The following is a 21,089-nucleotide window of genomic DNA, read 5'->3' as shown; positions in this document are numbered from 1 at the left end:
GGTGGGTTTTGTTTGGGTAAATGTTATTTGGTCGTGTGTGTGTGTGTGTGTGTGTGTGTGTTTGTGTGTGTGTGTGTGTGTGTAAAGTTGTTATCGATGGGTGGAAGAGGTGAGGTTTGCCGTGAAGGAATGGGAGGATGAAATTGAGCAGACGAGAGACAGAGAACAAAAAAGACAAAGAAACATAAAATGAAAACAAAACACTGGAGAACAGAAAGCTCTTATGAAAAAAATGACCCTGTGGCTACAAAGCAGGATGACTGAACAAAGATACTGAACGATGGGGGTTGGCTTCTGTTCGGTCGAAATGTCTGATCGATGGAAACGGGTGGATGACTTAAAGAAAGAGATGCGACACGAGAACGTTGACTAGAGCTTTAACACACAAACATACCTGCCCATAACTTACTTGTCCTCACAGCCTACCCAAGCCTCTGTGATCCATGTAGCAGTTCTCATCTCTATCTAGCTTCTCAGGATTCTTACCTTTGTTTTCACTGATTCTCTTACAGACCTCAGATTGGCAGCCAACAATTTAGTTTTGGTTTCTTTTGCTGTCCGGTACTATATTTTGCTGGAGTACCGCATTTGGGATTCAGTTCTGGTAACTATTTAATTAATGATACATTTGTTGAAATATCAAATCTGAGGTCGGCCAAGGTCTGGATTCACTGGGGGGACCTTTTTTTTTTGACAATGCAAAAAAAAAAGTAACTGCCAAATGTCTTATTAAGTACTTTTTGTAACATACAAATGATGATCAGATCTGGTGTTACGTGTATTTGTGGTTCCATTTTTGGGTAAGTTCTCATTTTTGCATTGTCAAAATTAAATCCACTCTCTCTCTCTCTTTTTCTCTCTCTCTCTCTCTCTAACACACACACACACACACACACACACACACACACAGCAGTATTCGTTGTGGGACCTACGCGTCTGTGGTGTGTCGATGGCCACCTCGTTGGTGTACGCCCCGATTCCATGCTTGCTCCTGGCAGCAAGCTGGAAGGTGTAGGTGGAGAAAGGCTTCAGGTTCTTCAACAGGTAGGAGGTGGTGGGCTCAAAGCTCACTTTCTTCTGAAAGGAAATGAAAGAAACGGTGGAATACGCGGGTGGTGAGAAAATGTGTTTTTCTTGTCTTTTTCCCTAGGGCGTTGAAACTTTTTTAATATTAACATCAATTGATCTTCTGTTTGGCAACTGTTCCATCTATTCAATAAAACAGTCTTTTAATCTGTTATCATCCATCCAACCGTCCATGAATTTATCAGTCCAGCTACCATTCTGTCTCCCTCTTATTTTACCTCCTCTGTGTCGTCAGCTCGTCGGTAGACCAGTTCATATCCCGTGATCTGGTTGTCGGGGCCACCCTGTGGTGGGGCAACCCAGGACAACAGGATACTGGTCTCAGACTTGGCCTCGCCCTTAAATTCTGAAGGTTGGGATGGAACTACACAGTTGGGGAAAAACAGGATTAGTACAAACCAAGTTAAGATACTTTCTTTGCTTTATTCTTGCTGATGATAAAGTGTATACATTTTCAGTATATCATGGTTTATCTCTTTTATACTCCCCCCTCTTACCTCCAGTCTTGGCTATGATCTGCAGGTCCTGGGACAGGGGTCCGTCTCCTACAGAGGTGAAGGCCAGCACTCTGATGTAATACGTCTTGTTTGGAGTCAAACCCTGGATGGTGATGAAGTTGGCGCTGCGCACCATCTGCTTCTCCCACTGCACAACACACATCACAACGCATGAATGCAAGCAGAAACAAAGATGGACACTTCAGAGTTTGACCAACGCGGACGACACAAGTCACTGGTCATCTGTGTTTTTATACTGAACAGGTACGCACCTGGTTGACTGGCAGCATGTTGTCTGAGGTGTAGTAGACTCTGTAGCCCACCACCTGTCCGTTAGGTTCCTCTGGTTCATCCCAGTGGATGATCGCTGTTGTGGTGCTCAGCATACGACCTCTGACCTGCAGGGCGAAAACAGGAGGAACTTTAGATGAGCTGCTGTGGGATAAAATGTGCTGGAGCAAGTTGGGTTAGTTTTATGGAGAACTAAAAGCAACTTAAGACTTGTTTGTTAAAAAAATGACACAGTGAATCATACTGTACTGTTTGTAAGTTTTACATACAGGACCAAGGTTGAATCTTTGAATGTCACATTTGATTGATCTTGTGAATTTGCTTTGTCCGATCAAACCCTGACCTGTCGAGGAGGTGACGAGGGGGCCTGCTCGGCTGTGCGAGCCTCCACCACCTCGCTGGAGGGGCCCTGGCCAATGGTGTTGACGGCCGCCACCCGAAAGTCGTAGTGGGAGTACGGGCTGAGGCCGCCCACGCTGTAGCGCGTTGTGGCGATGCCGTCGATCTCCTTGTAGGGGTCCTCTGACCCCTTGGCCCGGTGCTGGAGGAAGCAAGAGAGGAAGAGGCATTAGACAACCTTGTACAGAGGACTCTCACCTCTCTCTCTCTCTCTCTCTCTCTCTCTCTATATATATATATATATATATATATATGCCATACTGCAATATAGGTGTCATTTGCATGTTGTAACTTTTCTAAATTAAACATTTCACAAAGGTAACTTAAAACACACATGTATTCCTATTCAAAATGTGTATTGCTCAATTTTCAGCCAATTCATTTATTTGCGACATTTCTTTTTTTTATTTCATTTTTTTAAATGGAAGATTGTTCATGTAAGTAACATGACTGAAATTTTAGCATAGCATTAGTATAATACATAATGCCAGATGACATCAATGCGAATTGCATGAGAACAAGTGGAAATCAAGTGGTTTACCAAAAATATTATATATATAAAAAAAAAAAAGAACGTCTGAGAAATAATTTAGAAAACAGGACTGTAAATTTAGAATGACATTCTCTGTCACTACGTAATCAAAAATAAAGAACATTGGGTGAGAAAACTTGCTTTTGGTCTTCCCTTAGCCTTCAGGAGACTCAGATTAAGCTACTTCCGGTTGATCATGTGACTTGTGTATTGTCCCAGATTTCTATGTAGTTTTTTAATCAGGGTTTTACATGATGTCTCTTCAAGTGCAGGACACTTAATATAATGTATCATACAGATACTTTTCATGCCTATTCATGGGGAAGGAAAAGGCACCAATTTGGTGGAACATGAAATGGCCCGCATATATAGTGTGACACCAATAAACTACGAACACCATGATGCTCTTATTAACTAACTAAGTTCTCTGTCAAAACATACAGAATGAAATGTGAGATACCGCATCTATGTAATGTGGCTGAATGGAGTATTCAGTCACTGCTTCAATGCAGCGGTTCATCTTTCATTCCTAACACTTTGATTCATTAACTCCTAAGAGACAGAGTGCTCCAGACTCCAGATTTCATTTGAACAATTTGGTGACCTTATTACTATCAGTTTATGTTTATATGAAAATGTAGTGCAGCTTTAGCCATCTTAAGTTCTGTGTCTCAAAAAAGACCCCCGTGTGCACAAGCGCTTCTGTGTGTTCTGTGTTACACACCTGTATGATATAGTAGGAGACTGGCTCAGGGTTGCCAGAATCCCAGGTGAGTGTGATGCTCGTTGCAGTTCTCTCCGTCACCACAGGGTTACCAGGGGCCTTCGGCAGGGCTGAGAGAGAGAGAGAGAGAGGAGAGTTTATCATAAAGAAATCGTTTGATGGACTCAGATTTATATCGTCACTCTGTACTAATGAAAAAAGAAAATCCACTTCTGTTGGTTAAAACTTTTAAACGACGAGACTTGCTCAATATCCTGAATTAAACAATGAACATAATCTCTAGAAACAATAACAAGAATTGGACAAAAAATATGAATTTAATCGGACTAAACAAATATACTCAGTTGATCCACATGTTAATCCAAATTAAACCCCCTTTATATTGAAAAGTTTAATAAAATACAGACTATTGACAGAGAAAAACTTATTTTCCCAACGTGAAACTCATGTAATTAACCTCAAATAAACCAGTCTTTCCTTTTCCTCTTCTGATTCTAAACATTTCTCAGAAATCAGTACAAAGTTGATTTATTCATATATCACTATATAACACCACCTTGTTATGTATTCATAACAACTAGTCTTATTTAACATTTCTTTTGTGATGGAAATGTTCTCCTCCGTGCTTCACATAAAGTGCTCAGAGATAGAAGACAGAAGGCCACCTTGGGGTTTGGTCTTCTTAAAAAATACTCTGCTCTTAAAAAAAAAAAAAAAAAAAAAAAAAAAAAAAAGTCTCACTGGAGGCAAGGTCAAACCATCCCTTCCTCTCTTGTTCACATTCCCCTTCCGCCCTCACCTCTAAGCCTCATCACTCACCCAGCACGACAAACCCACCTTTCACTATAATCTGCGCCACCGCCTCGATCACGCCGAGCGTCGACATGGCGACGCAGGTGTAATTGCTGGACTGGCGCACGTCCGTCAGCTCCAGGACGTTGCGGCCGATGGGCATGTCGTCCTCGGGCGTCAGGTCCTCTGCCCCCAGCATCCACTTCACGTACGGCATCGGGGAGCCGACGGCGACGCAGGTGATGTTGACGTTCCCCCCCGGCATGATCTCGCTGTCTGCTGGGGGGATGGAGAAGCGAGGGGGACGCGGCGCACTGGACCGGACAGCGATGGAAGCAGGGAGGCAGGGAGGAGAGGGGGGGTTAGTAATTCTGCAGTGCAGAACAGTGCATAACAATCAGTGTCTATACATCCTCTGATGGATTAAAAAAAAATCCATGTGCTCTGAAGATTAAGTTTTATGGCATTAAAAAAAAACAAAAAAAAAAACTGCAAGCATTCCAACAGTGTGGAACATCACCACTAGGGCGCATGTGATATTAAAATGTTTTATTCATGGCGTTTTTAGGTGTGCTCCATTAAATATTTCATGAACTGAGACACAAAAGATACTCACACAAAAAAAACAACACACATGCACTCACAGGGGTGGGGGGGGGTTTAAAAGAGTCAAAGAGGAACGCACGGTACAGAGGAGCAAACTGTACAGGCAGGGTTTAAAACCTTCAGCAACACACATAAAAAAAACAGCCGAGACACACAAACACAAACGGCAGTTAAATGGAAGACAAGGAAGTACTGGGGAGAGACTCAAAAGTAGCCACACAGTCGTTACTGTACCAACCTTCTCGCAGCTCTGCAGAGGGGAGGGAGGACAGCGGGAGGAGGAGGAGGAGGAGGAGGAGGAGGAGGAGAGAAAGAGAAAAAGGAAGACAGAAATGTGAGGAGAGCAAAGAGAGAGAAAAAAACACAGCGAGTCCATAGAAGGCTTGTGAAAGCCTTTGCTGTTTAAGGCGGCAAACCACAGCCGGCTGTCTCCACGGACCGCCTGTCAGACACTCACTGAGCAGCTCTGCAGGATTTCACCGGCCCTGCGAGCGCTGTTAGGCGCACATCACTGCCTCCGCACTGCCCTGTGTGTGTGTGTGTGTGTGTGTGTGTGTGTGTGTGTGTGTGTGTGTGTGTGTGTGTGTGTGTGTGTGTGTGTGTGTGTGTGCTGCCGTGCACGTGTGTTTATGTGTCTTCCTTTTAGGGTAGCATAAATGTGTGCGTTTCTGTGCATGTGTCCAGTTGTGTGTTTGTTTTGTAACCCCCCGGGAGCAATGTTGGGAGTCAGAAAAAGCATGCTACACTGTTTAAAGCCTTTATTTAATTCATTTATATTTCAGGGGTGGGCAGAAAACAGAGCAAAAGGCCACGGGAATCAAAATGTCTCTCTGAGATTCAAACATTCGATGGGAATGCGTGTGTGTGTGTGTGTGTGTGTGTTGAAAGAGACAGTGCCCGAGGAGGTGAGATGCCTGTCAGATTTGGGGGAGAAACACCAAGTCTTAACCAGACAATGATTTGTTTAGTTTTTTTCCTCCAAAGGTCTAAAGGCTAAGGAGGGAGGGCAGAGAGATTAATAGCCGGAGTGAAACATTCTGTCCGGCCTCAGCTGATGTGAAGGAACTCTCTCTTTAAAAAAATAAATAAAAAATTGCCCCGTTTTTATGGCTCTGCAGCTCAGAATAATATAACACGGGAGGTTTAACGGCACCATTATCACATTAATATCATAAAACGCACATTCCTAGCAGACGACAACTGTATCATAAATATATCGTCTAAGAATAAATGTCCCAATCTGCACATCAATGGGATCCTTAAATATAAGTGCTCTAATTCGACTAGCATGCAGTGTTTTTATCCCCCTCTTACCTCTGACATAGAGGTTGGCTGGAGTGGAATAGCGTGTCCCATCGCTGTTGGTGGCGACACACTCATACTTCCCCTGGTCTGACTCCTCGCTCATCTCTATCTGGAGGGCACCTGGATGGATGGAGGGATGGAGAGGAAGAGTAGGAGATAGAGAGAGAGAGATAGAGAGAGAGAGAGAGTCGCACAGAAGGATAGCAAGGAAGAAACAGTAATTACACCACGGTGAAGGATATCAGATAATTGGGTATAGTCCATAAATACACCAACATAGAAATGGTAAGAACTGCACAAAGTGTAAATGAATCGGAGGGAGTTTTCAGCGAAAACAAGCTGAAAAAAGGGAAAAAAAAAAAAGGAGACCAAATCTATTGGGAAACATTACCAAGTTTCTACCACTGTCAGCAAGAATCTGCCCAAAACAAGGGGTCAGCTTCCTGATTTAGAGGAAACAAAATGTAAAAAAAAATATAAGAAAAAAAGCACTGATACAAAGCCTAGAAAAAACGGAGAATGTAGTCTTCATGCAAGGCAGAAACAAATCAACCAAGCAACCAAAACGTGGAGCGGTCCAGTCACCAATATGGTATTTGTTTGTGTTCTAATCCTTTGCTGAAAATTAAGATGCAGTTATATTAGGGAGCAAGTCATGTTTCAGTTGTCAAGGATAAAATGTGACAAGATATCCCCAACCCTTACAGATCCACCAGTGGGATCAGGAGTGTGATGTCATTTTAAAAAACACACCCAATAAGGAGGCACAGACATTAAACGACCTCCATTAAAAGGCCACAGATTTATAAAAAAAAAAAAAAAAAAAAAAGGAACGACATACGGGAAGCCTTGGGAAGGGGCCGATGCTTTCTCTCTCCCTGAAAATAGAAAAACGGTCAAAAAAGTCAACCAGAGTTTGTTTTTTTAAAGATGGTGTGGTAAGGCAAAAAAGCGCCCAGTAAAAACTTTATCAAAAAAGTGGTTGTTTGGGGCTTTTTATCGGTAATGAGAGAGAAAAGAGAAAGTAATGGTTAAAAAATCATGAAGAAATGTGTGTGTGTGTACGTTTGTGTGTATGTTTGCGTGAGCACACTAATGTCTGCATGTGTGTCTGAGTCTTCGCCATCTGGACTTTTCAGGTTGAGCGAACTAACAGCTGGGAGGGAAAACAAAACTGGGACGTTTGATTGGTCGAATATAGACAAGGTAGAAAGGAGAGGCCGGGTCAAGCTTAGGTTAAGACCCTCCCACGTAAAAAAAAAAAGAAAATAAGAATTCGGAAAAATAAGACAACACAAAAAAATCTAAAAAAGCAGACTCAGGCAAAAGCGATAATATGCTTTGCCACCTCAAACTAAGTGACCAAGAAATAATTCAATATTCTAAACAAGTCATGCTTTAGACTGGAAACGTCGAGATGTAAAAAAGCGAAATGATGTTAAACTGAATACAAAAGAGAGACCACAACATGGCGAGGAGGGAAGCGATGGATTTGTGTGTTGTAACGTTGAGGCTGAGATGGAAAGATGAACGGATGAAGAGAGGGTGAGCAATGAGAAGAGGGGAGGTGATTAAAAAGTCATAGTATAATGAATTGCTTGCTCAATTCCAATTCCCCCCTCTTGCACCTACTGCAGATCTGATCTGAAGCAGCTGGATGAGTATCGCCAATATGGGAGTCTTTTGGACTAAACGTGTATTGATTAATCCACCCAGAGCTGCTTTTTTTTTTTTTTTTTCAGATCCGCGAGACAAGTAGGAAACGAGGGGTTTGGAAAGGAATCAGCCCACTGTGTCATGTTGGTCCTCCCAGCAGTCTTACCTCGTATGGGCGTGCCACCTGAGTGGGCAATGAATGCACGAGATTAGAGAAGGAGAAGAAGAAGAAAGTGTTAGTACCAACGGGAGAGGAAGTGGGCGTCAGGGAGGGAGGGACTGGGATGGGGAGGTAACTTGGAGAGGAGAAGAATCAAAATTAGAGAGGAAGACTCAAAATATAGATCCTGAAGAGTGAGCGAGAGGAAGTAGATAGAGAGAGGCATAAAAGAAAAAGACAGAATAAATAAAGACAGAGTAAGCCTGAGAGGAGAGACAGAAACTAGATAGACAGAGTGACAGAGCTATAAGGAGATGGGTTATTGATTTGACTTCATTGACTTGCAGCAGGGGCAGATGTGGCTGTAGGAGTGGGGGGTGGTGTCTGCACTGCACTCGTCTATGGGTCTATAAGAGGTGGACTGGGACTCTAAGTGCACTTCACTTCCCTGAGGCTTAACCTCAGCACCAGGTGTAATCCTGCCAGTGACATGGTGTGTAAATATATTTAGTGTCTAAAAGAAAAATCCACCCTCCAATACTTAAACTCTGCAAATACATGTCACTGTCCCTACACTGCACTTAGATAGATTTTTATTGTCTGGTGTTCCTTCCAGTTACAAACCGAGTCTGACAGCAGGGACATTTTCAACAATCTAAAAAACACCAGCAGTAAAATGTCAAGTTGATGTCTCGGCCCCCTCGGAATCAAAAGAGCAAGGGTGTGTTTGTGGACTCGATAACGCACTGCGAGGATTCCCGCGTGAAAAAAAAAAGAGGCAAGAGCTGACTTCGGCAGACCAGGATGCAATGCGGCCACTTATGGTGGAGATCCGGCCAACAAGGCGAAAAGACGCGACGAAACCCCTAACAGTCCGCTTTGCAAACTTTCTCAATGTACTTCAACATTTTAGGATGTAAAATAAGTAATGCGGCAACAGAATATTGATTCCTTTTTAACAGTTTGACTGTTTGATCTGAGTTTCAGGAGCATACTGTCTTGCGATGGACAGACTTCATTTGCATAAAGCTGACTGATTGATTATGCAAATGTTGATAAGCGATTGGTCGATCAACTCGTTGTATCGTATCAAGCATGCAACGTGCGTCCGGTTCCCTTGTGCTCCATAGAACATGTATATGATCCGTCCACTTCACGTACGTCAACAGATTTGGTGTAAATCCACCGTAAGAGATGTTAAGGCAGGGCTGTAACTTACAATGATTTTCATTGCTGAGTGATCCGAGGGTTAGTTTTTGGTTAATCAAACATAAATATCTTTGCCAATAAATGTCAGAAAAAAAATGCCGATCATTTAATGCCCCAGAACCTAAGGTGACATCTTCAAATTTGCCTGTTTTGTACAACCAAGAGTCACATACCCTAACAGTTTACAATGGTAAAAAAAAAAAAGGACATACATTTGAGAAGCTGTTGCCAGTGTCAAAAAGTGATTTATATAACGGTAAAACTGTCCTGAAGGGCGGATTTTTCTTTAACTACTTTACTTGTCTGTCTCTATTATGGTGATTATTAAAAACTGCATGTATCCATTCTCTACCTCTGAGCAGTACTAACAATGTTTAGCTACACTACACTGTCAACGTCTAGGAGTCTGAAGACCTGGTCTCCATTGATTGCCTTAGGGCGGCTCCACCAGAGGCCTTCTACCCAACAGCCATCTGGGAGCTGATGGCTTATTGACTGGTAACTCTATGCAGCAGGGCAGGGGATAGTAAGTGGGTGAGTGGATGACAGAGTGAGTGAGCAAGTGAGCAAGTGAGGGGGGGGAGAATAATCGAGTAAGTGGAAAAGTAAATAGGTGAGTGTGAGGAGAGAGTTATTTGTAATTATTTTGGGTGTGGGAAGGCTGTGGGTGCACAGGTGAGGGTGAGACCAGCTACCTCTAGGGTGACAGAGATATGTGTGAGTATATATACATGTATGAATATATGATATATATTTAGACATATGTGTTGATATGTTTCAACCAAAATTTTGTATGAGTGTCTGCAGACTTCTGTGTGTGTGCATCTGTGCCTTATATTATCTTTGTGTGTGACTGTTAGTAAAATGCATGCCATGCATTTTAATAACAACTCAACATTGTAAAAGGTGAGCAGCAGCAGGAAGAGTAGCAGCATTTAGTGAACAGTACAGAGAAGAGTGGACAGTGAGGGTGTGGGCCTCGGAACAGAAGCACTTACCAAAGGACTCTGTGGTTAAAAAGATACAAAGAGAAAAGAAACAGCATAGACATGGCATTACAATCGGACCATTGGTTACACAGAGGAGTTGACTTAGTAGAAACACCTTGAAAAAGCACTGGATCTCCCCCCAAAAAAATAAAAGTCATGAATATTGATTATCTAAACAGAACTTTGTGCTTTAAAGAATTGTAAAAGATTCTTGTAATCATTCTCTAGAAGAAACAGATATTTGACATTTAAAGCTTCAACAATTGTGTATACCCTAAAATTAAATATAAATATATATATATATTGTTTTGTTAAAATAAAGATAAAAAAGGGAGTCTGAACAGGGTGTTTAGGGTTTAGCCAGAGAATTAAAAAAAACACACAAAAAAAACCAATTGGGCCAGAAGCAAAGAGGTTGTTTTCAAAAAGGAAGCCAGAGAGTTGGGTGTCCAATCACAAGAGAGGGATTTGGGGTCCAGAGTTAGTCCCTGGAAGCAGGAGGAGGACTAAGAAAGGAAGGGGGACGTTGCTAAGTTGGGCTTTTTACACACTACTGTGGCTATCGAAAAGCTGATTGAGATGGATAGAGTGGCTTGACTGAGAAATATTTATAGTGTTTTTCTGAGCAATCTTTGAATTTAATACATTTACGTCAATTTATTTTCTCAAAAAGCCTGGATGCGACATCCGTGAGTCAATTTCACACCCACGCAAGACGCACTATCCATGAAATAAGGAACAACAAAAGGTTATTTGTTCGTTTAGTCACAGCAGTGAGCCATCTTTGAGAGGACATTCCCTCAGTGCACGCCACCATCACCTGGGTTTAACTTGCGAATTCTGTCAGTAGAGAAAACTGTTACCACTAGAGACATGTTGTTACAATTGTTTCGAAACGTTCTAACTAAGTGAGATGTTAAACCCTTTCGTGATGGTGATTTGCATGGGAAGACCTCAGAGAGTTTGGAGAGAAGCGGAGAAACGTTGGAAAGTTCACTGTTTAAAGGCTTTGAAGAGTTTCAGAAAAAGTTGGCAACCACACACACAGTCAAGTCATACCACAGCGGCAGAGAAAACACAGCCAGAAACCACGGCAGGAGGAGTGCGGAACAGCAATAAGAAAAGGGGTGAACGAGGGCAAGAATAACAGACGCTTTGTGGGAACAGAAAATAAAAAAATGGGTTGGGGGGGATAAAGAAGGGTCGGACATTGAAAGAGGGATAAAATCAAAGTGGGAAGGAAAAAAAAACATCTGTAACGTGGAATTAAAAGCTTGGGGTTTAGGGGAAGGGAAAAGAATGGAGGGATAAAAAGCGTTGGTTACCTGAGCGGAGCTGCTTGATTCGTCCGTTGTTATTGGACGTGTTGACTGGCAGGAAATCCTTGAACCAGGTAATTTCTGGGTCAGGGTTGCCGCTAGCAGCGCAGAGCATAGTGGCTGTCCGGGAACGCTCCACCACTTTGAGCTGGGGGCCCATGTCTATGGTGGGGAAGCCCGAGGGCAGCTGGTCCTCTAGAGAGATCAAACGCATCAGTCAAACAGGGCTGCTGAACATTGCAAAATGGGTTAATAAAATGGATTAATTCACAATGTATACAAGTGTATAATGTTACAGTGTATATTGATGCTGGTCAACGTTAAGGCTTTGTTTTGTTTTGTTAGTGGGTTAGGTCAACTTTGCATGGTTGCTTGATGCTTGATATGAACATTTTGGAAGCAGCAGTTTAGAAACATTTAAATTTTGTTACTTTTAGACAGCCAGATTTACTGTTTCCACACTTTCTCTTACGCTAAGCTAAGCTAACGGACTGTCGGTTGTAGCGATTGGTATTGAACAGATAGATATGAGATTGGTATCAGTCCTCTCACCGAACTCTCGAGCAAGAAATGGAATAAAAACATGCCCTAAAAAGTCAAAGCATTCATTTTATTTAAGTCGTGCATTTGAGACGCACTTAAAGCAGATGGTCGACATTCAAAACAAGACAAAACACAAGGTATCGCACTGGCAGAGGCACTGCTTCAGCCCTGGATTGACACCTAGCAGGTTGAGTCAGTAGTCCAGCGTGAAGAGGATTTTAACTGAAACAGGTTAGAGTCAAATGCAAGAATCAAGTTTTGATTAAATTTCGAGTCATAATACTTTTCGAAATTGGCCTGGAGGCGAGAATGCGGACACAACAGTGAGGTCAGCCGGATAAGTAACATTTCATTCCACCTGACAAACTGTTTCACAAAAAGCTTTGGGCGATCGCCTCTCAAATGCGAATCAATTGAAAATCAAATGCTCTATTCCGCTGGGAGTCAGTAGCAGCTGAGCCACACGTTTTGTCCCGCTCAGTCTGATGCACACAACCTTCTCGGGGAAGCTCACCCCTTAGGATGATTCAAACAAGCGAGTCAAATAAAGACGCCTCCGCTGGGACCCCGGCACAACTTTTTTTTTAGACGGTAAATCAAATACGAATTCACCGACATCAGAGGCAATTAAAATGAAGAACGAGGAGTCGCGCGGCGGTGATGAAGGGAAATCAAAGGGCGTTGGGCTAAATTCATTCAGCTGAAGTGGGAGATTTGAGGGAGAGGCGGGGACAATGCTTCGAGGAGGCGGGGGATCAAAGACATCTGAACTGAGAGCATACTGTATTCACTCGTGGAATGAAATGGGTTCGGAGCGGATCAGTTTTAAAAAACAAATTCTGTACTTTGTTCAAGGCTGCACTTTGAAAATGGGAGGTAGAATGTCAGCGTCGTGAGTCACCCATAATAAGGTGGATAAAGACAGAGATGGTGAAGGCGGACCGATGAGCTAGGCATCCTTGCATGTGTTTGTTTTTGATGTAGAAGGCAGTCTATTGTATAAGAAAAAAAATATCACCCAGAATCCCCTGTGACTTCATCCCTCTCAACTACACAAAGCCTCATTAATGGGAAATCCTAGCGCGGAACCTCGCCAAGCAGATGCTAATTCTGGTACCAGCCCATCGAACCATAGCCGACGGGCCGTGAGACACTTGCTTTGCTACACACGTGTGTGTGTGTGTGTGTGTGTGTGTGTGTGTGTGTGTGTGTGTGTGTGTGTGTGTGTGGCCTTTTAACAGCTCTGGTTTCAATCAATCGCAACGCCCTGACAAATGGAAACAAGGACATAATAAACCAGGAGAACAAGATCAGAAGGGGGTTTTGTGTGAGCGCCAGGGTGTTCTGTTTTGCCTGGATGGGTGGAGAAAGAGGGCAAAAGTGCAGAAAAAATGAAAGACAGAATGGACACACAAAGAAAGAGTGACAGGAAGGAAAATAGAGAGCGAACAAGGGGCGAGAGACGGGGAACGCAGACAGAAAGGGAGAGAGAGATAAAGAGAGAGAGAGAGAGCACAGGGGACAGCACAGCAATCCTGATTCTCTCCGCTTTCATTATGCAAACGCTTACTTCAAAGACAGCCCCTCGTAGGCAGCAATAATGCATTCTATTTCATCTACCTGGGGTGGGACGCAAATCATTGAGGACGCACAGTCAGGATGCTACTCCCCGAGATGATGCGCCTCTCTTTGCCCCTCTCCTGCAACAACCACACCCGGTGCACACAAAAAGCAAGAGCTGTGGATGTGAAAATCCACAAAAAAACTGAACATACTCACACATTTGTGTGCAAAATCAGAAGCTCTTTATTTTAAAAGCTGACAAAGTGCGTAGCGGCTTTTAAGGAGTGATTGAATGAGCAGATACACACACAAACACACACTCACATGTTAACACAGGCACATAACCAGCTCTCCACCATCCATCATGGGGGACAGGTGTAAGCAACACCACAGTGTGTTTGGGACAAAGCTGCTCCGGTGTGTGTGCATGTGTGTGCGAGCTGTAGATCGGTTAAGTACCCCCTGAGGTCGGAGCAGATGCGTAACCCTAGACTCCCCCTGTTGACGGAGCCTTCCACACATCCCACTGTTTCATTTGGACGTGCTCCCGCTTCGCCGTTTTCCACCGAGCAAGAGGTCCAGATAATTTCACAGCTCATAGAGAAGCCCCGGTCTCCTGATCATGGGAAACCGCCGTGCGAACACTGTCCTCTTTATGCGAGACCCAAAAATGAAAGCCAAAAGGCATCGCTCGCTGCGTTTGTCATCGGCAAATCTGGAAGAGCGCCGGTCAGGCCTGGTCGTACAATCATGGGAACTAAAGCGTGAGCGGGCTGCTACGTCAGAAGTGTAACATCTGCACCTGCAAACAAAGCTGTTTCTGTCATTCATGACTGACTCCGCGGGATTAACTGTGATGGATGCAAGGAAATTAACACTTGCAGCTGTTGTTCTTGGATACTTAGATGTTACATTTTTGTTCAAGTCTTGTCTGGTTTGTTTTTGTTTCTGGATCTCATGCATCTGTTTTGTAGGGTCTTTTCTCATAACTACATTGTGAGTACAAGGCAAAACCGTGGGGTTGAGTTAGACCTATACAACTGTGTCGACCACTTTATTATAGTTGGATGTATAAGATAGGAAGACAGGTGAGAATATATGTGATTGTCATATGAGGGATATTATTATTATGCCCAACTTTCGGCGCAGGCTGAAAACTCACCTCTTCAAGAAGTACTACCCTGAGCCTTCCTCGTAGCACTTATTGCATTCGTATTAGTTGTTGCACTTATTGTATTCGTATTCGTTTACTGCACTTATCCTATTCGTCGTAGTTTGTAGCACTTATTGTATCCGTATTTATCCGCAATTATTGTTTTCGTAGTAATTTGCCTCTGCACTATACTTTTGCTCTGGTTTATGCTTTAAGATGCTTGTTTAAGAAAGGAGATGCACTTATGACTTCTGGTGACTAGTAGTTCTCTTGAATACCTATGTTGAATACACTTATTGTAAGTCGCTTTGGATAAAAGCGTCTGCTAAATGACTGTAATGTAATGTAATTATTAGAGGTTTCCCAAATTTCAGATAGTACAATCTACAGATCTTATTTTCCTAGTTTTTTACCATAATCTTTTGCCCAATCAGACTTCATTGTCGCCAAGGTACAAGATATTAGCAAGTACTTTGAGAACACAAAATGTATAGCCGTCCGTTAATGTCGATTTAAAAAATGGCCAATTTTAATGGCCGACGTGAAAACTGAATGTCCCTATGTGGCGAAAGTGTTTGGTTTGTCCATTCTGGAAGACTGTAGAAACATGGCGGCCAGCTCCCTGTAGAAGACCCGCCCTGAATGAAGATATATGAACGTCTCATACTAAGCTAAGAAATACACAAGGGTTCTTAATTTCAAGTGATGAAACGCTATAAACATTCTTATTAATATTATATTACATATCTGCCAATAGATCCACACTAAATACACTGTCCCTTTAAGAATGGAAATAAGTTGTAACTTTTTGGACTGACGTACTGACTCATATTGATTCAAACAGACGCACACTCAACTTTGACCAAACCATGAATTATACAGTATCAGACTGTACACTGGATCCTGAGGAGTAATTGCTCTCCAGTTCATTATTATTTCAGCCATTGTCAATCACGACCGTTTACTGGAAGCCAAGATTTCAATTAGCCCGCTTCTAATCCTCAGTAATTAAGCCAGCTGACCTTAACACCGGATCCCTCCTGTCTGACAGACAGTCAGCCAGTCAGCCAGTCAGTCAGTCAGTCACTGGAGCTTGTCTTTACAGAGCCAGGGAGACGAGGAGACATGACTGACTGACTGACTGACAAGACTCTGTGTGTGTTGCATGAATCTGTGTGTAGTTGTGTGTGTTGCATGAATCTGTGTGTAGTTGTGTGTGCGCAGAGGGGGGTGTGTACTTTCCAACTGACATTTGGACTGACAGTATATCAGGGGCTATTAGCTGCTCCCAGGTGGCCTCTTAGTCCTCCACAACACAATGACTCCTCAGAGGAGTAGAAAGAGGCTAATCACTACATAAAGACTGACTGTCTTAGATTGAGGATACATTTGCGTGTGTGTGTGTGCGTGCGTGCGTGTGTGGTTTGTCTATGTGTGCATGCATAAGTGGTTACGTTCTCGATAAAGATAAAGATTAGACACGAGCGGATAGCTTCCATCAAGGGAGGTCAGGGAGGGAAAAAAAGAATCAAAAATAGACGCAGGGACACATAAGCAAAGATGTGCGCACACAAGCACAAAGACAACCGTGTGAGACAGGAAAAATTCTGGATGGATGGAGCGGAACGGAACAGAAGATGCAAAGAGCGGTCTGATGTGAATAATTTAGAGGTTGCCGTGTAGTGGACCTAAGAGCATATGGAGAGGGAAAGAGAGAGACGCAGGGAGGAGAGCAAGAAAGACGGAAAGGGGGGAGAGCGAAAGAGGGAAGAAACTTGGGAGACAAAAAAAAGACAGACAGACGAGACAGAGGAGAGAGGAGAGTGGAGAGGAAAAGCTGTAGACTGTGTTATTACCCCTCAGAGAGACGAGAGGGAAAGAGTGAGAGGCAAGATGGTAGAACAATAGGCTGCGGGTCCTTTCCCCACGAGCATGTACTGTAAAGGCAGGCCGATGTGATTATCCACACTTGAGCGCCTTCACTCACTAAGACACTCTTGAGCTTCAAAACTACCGGTACATAATGTTCTCCTAATGGACTCCACTAACACTAACATCGCCATCTGCATTAATGGACTCTCGCTAACACTAACAAAAAACCCTCTACCGCAGTGGGCCCAGGCTTACACTTGCCAATACTGCATATCTGAGGAAACATCCGAAAAGCCTCTGCCTCTTCTGCATAAATATTTTTTTAAGTTTGGAAAGAACATCGACAGAGACGTTTCAGATTTGACAAACCTCATTTATGGATCATAAACTCCAGCCAGTGCTTTCTGCCTGACCTTAAATTCTAATCTCAAACTAAAGACCTTCTCCATGTATCAATATATAAATATTACTGTCAGAATTCTTAAGGAGACACAGTTAAGTTCATGTTAAATAATTCTAGCTGTAAGTATGTTTCCAGCATTAGTTCTGCTCTATCTTGCTATGGCAACAGCTTATGTACATGCTTATGTACATATTTTTAATCTTCATTTAAAAAAAATGTGTTTATTACTGGAGCAATGGCGTATGAGAGAATACACTCATCAACATTTCAAAAATGAAGCATGAGGATTGGATTAAGAGCAGTGGTCTTTGAGATGATCACCACCCATGGCCGACCAACCAGCAACTGTGGCAGGGAGGAGAGGCGAGATGGAAGCTAAGCTAACCCATCTGGGACCTGAGGCTACTACACTACCCAGCCTACTGATGGCTGTCTGATGCCCGGTCAAAGGAAAATAAGATGGATGAAATAGGACTTCAGGCGGACCGGGCAACGGGAGGTCGGTAACTGTTTAGCCAAAATCTTCACAGAGACCTGGCTCCACCTTCACTGGACGGGCGGACCCAAGGCCAGAGCGCAGGACTCCGGTGGGAGGAGATAAGTTGGACTCTGTATCTACAGCAATGATGCTTGGTGCTCAAACATAGTCAAAGTTGATGGATGATGTTTTAATGAGTTCTCTCTTGATAAGATTTTGGCAAGTATTATTTACATTCCTTGTGATGCAAATCCCAAAAATGCATCAAAGGATTCTTTTTGTTTTGTTTGTCTTGTCTTGCAAATGGGCTACAGCTGTACTTTGTTGTTCATCCCTGTGTTGCATAATGACAATAATGATCCTTGAATCCTTGAAGACAAACTCTTAATAACAGAGATGACATTAGAAAAACCATAAAGTGTTACTGATTTGTAAGTAACTGTCACAGTAGGGTGATACACAAGTACTGTGGCCATGATGTATGTCCAGGTATCATGAGAAGTCATTTTTCAGCAGCAATTTAAAAAAAACTGTGTTTGACAGCAAAACGTAACATAGCTAGCATGCATGTTCACACTGACCCCGCAGCACACTCAGTCGGGTGGTGGCGGTGATCTCTCCTACAGAGTTGGAGGTGTGACATTCGTAAATGGCCTCATCCCTGGGGGTCCTCAGTGGCTGGATCCTCAGGACCGAGCCGGACCCGTCGTCAAATTCTATAACCTGTTCGTGGGAGAAAGATGTTAAAGCGAAGTTAATCAATATAATATATAAACTATGAATCAGAATGTGTAAAGTAACAGGTGCCACTCGTGGATCTAAAAAACAACTTTACACCATCTCCCCAATATCAGGCCATAGACAAGGCTACAGAGGCAAATATTGCCCTCAGGAGGTGGAGGAGACCAAAAACAGAGCTAAAAGAGAGTGAATATTGGCCTTACTTCAATCGGGTGAGCAGAAACACATCTTCACACGAATGCTAACGTTGCCCTGTAGCTGCTGCATGTTTAGACGGGCAACAGTTAATATATAATAATAAATCAATGTTGTGTTAACAGCTTGTTTCTGCTGCCTCCAAAGTGGCCAAAACACCAGTAACAGCAGATTTATCAAGCTTTAAAAAATATAAATAAATATATATTGCACCGTGCGATAGATAAAGCGGTGGCAGGTTTGTTTAAATGTTCAGCTGAAGCATTGGACCCTGACTGCTGCTGTTGTTTGGTTTTAATTTTATCTACAACATTGTCTGCAGCTCAATGATAAACAGTTACAAAGGTCCTTTCCTAGTTTTTAATTTGCGGAGGGAAGCTGAGGGGACAGAGCCTGGGACGTATGAGAGCATTAAATCAGGTTTAATCCGTAGCCACGAGGCATACCTGGACCCACAGTCTGGGATCAATCACTCCGCACATGTAAATAGATTTCAAGCAGCACCAGAGAAGCAGTCCACTGATGATTAAAAAGTTACTTTTGACTGATTTGAAAGAATTAAGAAGGGATAGTTGAGAATAAAATTGTCCTTGACTAACCCTCATGTCCTTTTTCATATTTAGGATATGTAACAATTTGAGATGTATTTTATGAAATACTGTATTGTACATCAGTAATTACTCTTGCATAAGTTTAATACACACATGTACCAGATCTGGATTCGAATTATGAGAAGGGACCGCTGACTGAAATCCAATAAAAAGAAATCCCTCAACAACTCTTGGATGGCAGGGCAAAAAAGAAAAATATATAGCAAGTAGCCTGAGCTTATATAGGGTGGATTAAAAATAAAATATCTCCCCCAGTGATTTAATCACAAACAGGAAGCGGCCGAGATGAACTTAAACCTGGGAGGAAACTGGTCTTATTAAAGTGGAAAAGCACCCTGAGCTGAGGGTGAAACTGACTGGTGGGGGGGCAGGAGAGGGGCTAGTTCAACATCTCCATCTAAGAGTGACTTGTGAGGTGGGGAAATAAATCAAAGGTTACTGCCTTCGGGGAACTAATAAGGCTGATCATATAAGAATCTCATATAGTGTAGCCCCGGGCATCATCTGACATATGAAAGAGCTGGGGCAGATAGCGTTTCACACAGTTGTATAACCTTTTGGAGTACAAATGAAGAGAAGCAGGTAAACCCATCAAATCTCTAACAGTTTAGTTTTGACTTCACTTATTGACTTAAATGTCAACTTAAACTGCAATAAATACAGTGCAGACAATACACCTTTCTGACAGCGGGCAATCCTATTTGTCAATTAAGGAAAAGCACATGTGTTACTAATAACATTAATGTTGGCTCAGTTCCATTAAGGATATACGAGTCAGCAAGCTGGAATAAATGACCTGGCTAAACCGTCATATTCAATGGACAGATACAAGAAGGATTGGTACTGATCTCCTCAACACTCAGAAAGCAAATGAACGTCTTCCCCAAAATGTCAAACTATTCCTCTAAACAACTGATTATCAGGGCAGTTTCTAAATAATTTTGGTTTGGTATAATAATCATTAATCCATTTAAGCCTTAAACCCTATTAATGCTATGCATCACACCCATGGAAGACAACTGGATACAGTGCTGGAGGCGGGGCCCATTCTATTCCTATGAATGTTGCTCAGTGAAGCACGAGGAAAAAAATTAAAGTTTGAACTCCAAGAATAATATTCAGGCAAAATGATCCAGATCTTACAGTTGTCTTCCGCATTCATGGGGCCATAAAGCAAGCGGCCTATTGGTCCTTTAGCCTCGCCTCCAAACCCTTGGTTAAGCCTTGTTCTCTGGCTCATTTACACGAACAGAGGAAAGAAATTATCTCTGGATTAAGCTATTAGTGCATTCCAGAACTTTTTCAATCTAATGTTAAAAAAAGTGTTCGTACTGGCAAGTTGATTCACCTACCAAAAAATGATCTGCTTATTTGTCTCTTTTCCAATGTAAGTCAATGGGAAAAGTCTTTTTTAGGCTCAATGGCATCAGTTGGTGTTTTGGACACAGCAGGTCCACACAGTCGTGGCTCTGTGGTGGAATGCTGTGCCATTACCACCAGACTTCTTCTCAGTATGAGAAGAAGTCTGTACTATCATGCAACAAAAAACAGAAAGTTACATGTCCTTCATCAGTATCTCAGCATCATACCTCAAATCTCTGGTTGCTGACTTTTTTGCCTTTCTTGTTCCAGACAATCTTGGGCTGTGGATCCCCCGAGGCCTGGCACACGAAGGAGGCCACTCCCCCCTGGACTCCTGTCTGATCTTCTGGGATTCGCGTGAACCTGGGGGGCGCTGTGTGGAAAGATGTACGCAAAAGTTAAGCAAAGCTCACAATGTTGTTGTTTGTGTCGATGCTCTTAATATGACAACCATTCATTCTGTACCAACGACTGACACATGGATTATTGTTGCTTTTTCAAAATGTACTGAAACATCATATTTCCACTTCATATGCTACCATAATCTGCTATGAGAGCTATGTGTAATGTGTGAAAGGGGAATGCCATATATGTGTGTGTCTG

General features: G+C 42.7%; 1 protein-coding gene across 1 annotated transcript in view; it reads right to left on the bottom strand.

Moving 5' to 3' along the window:
* The window catches only part of ptprdb (protein tyrosine phosphatase receptor type Db), a 91,180-nt gene that overhangs the window by 33,666 nt on the left and 36,425 nt on the right, over positions 1 to 21,089 (bottom strand). Inside the window, 15 exon segments of the mRNA XM_054604031.1 lie at positions 933 to 1,077; positions 1,305 to 1,450; positions 1,584 to 1,731; positions 1,856 to 1,981; positions 2,218 to 2,415; positions 3,530 to 3,639; positions 4,367 to 4,627; positions 4,630 to 4,635; positions 5,166 to 5,177; positions 6,242 to 6,352; positions 8,055 to 8,072; positions 10,256 to 10,264; positions 11,572 to 11,760; positions 18,159 to 18,300; positions 20,714 to 20,859. Of these exon segments, the coding sequence (XP_054460006.1) occupies positions 933 to 1,077; positions 1,305 to 1,450; positions 1,584 to 1,731; positions 1,856 to 1,981; positions 2,218 to 2,415; positions 3,530 to 3,639; positions 4,367 to 4,627; positions 4,630 to 4,635; positions 5,166 to 5,177; positions 6,242 to 6,352; positions 8,055 to 8,072; positions 10,256 to 10,264; positions 11,572 to 11,760; positions 18,159 to 18,300; positions 20,714 to 20,859 (1,767 nt within the window).

The sequence above is a fragment of the Anoplopoma fimbria genome, chromosome 9, assembly GCF_027596085.1.
Source record: "Anoplopoma fimbria isolate UVic2021 breed Golden Eagle Sablefish chromosome 9, Afim_UVic_2022, whole genome shotgun sequence".
Lineage (NCBI taxonomy): Eukaryota > Metazoa > Chordata > Actinopteri > Perciformes > Anoplopomatidae > Anoplopoma > Anoplopoma fimbria.
The sequence above is the reverse complement of the archived record's forward strand: the minus strand, read 5'-3'. Positions and strand labels throughout refer to the sequence as shown.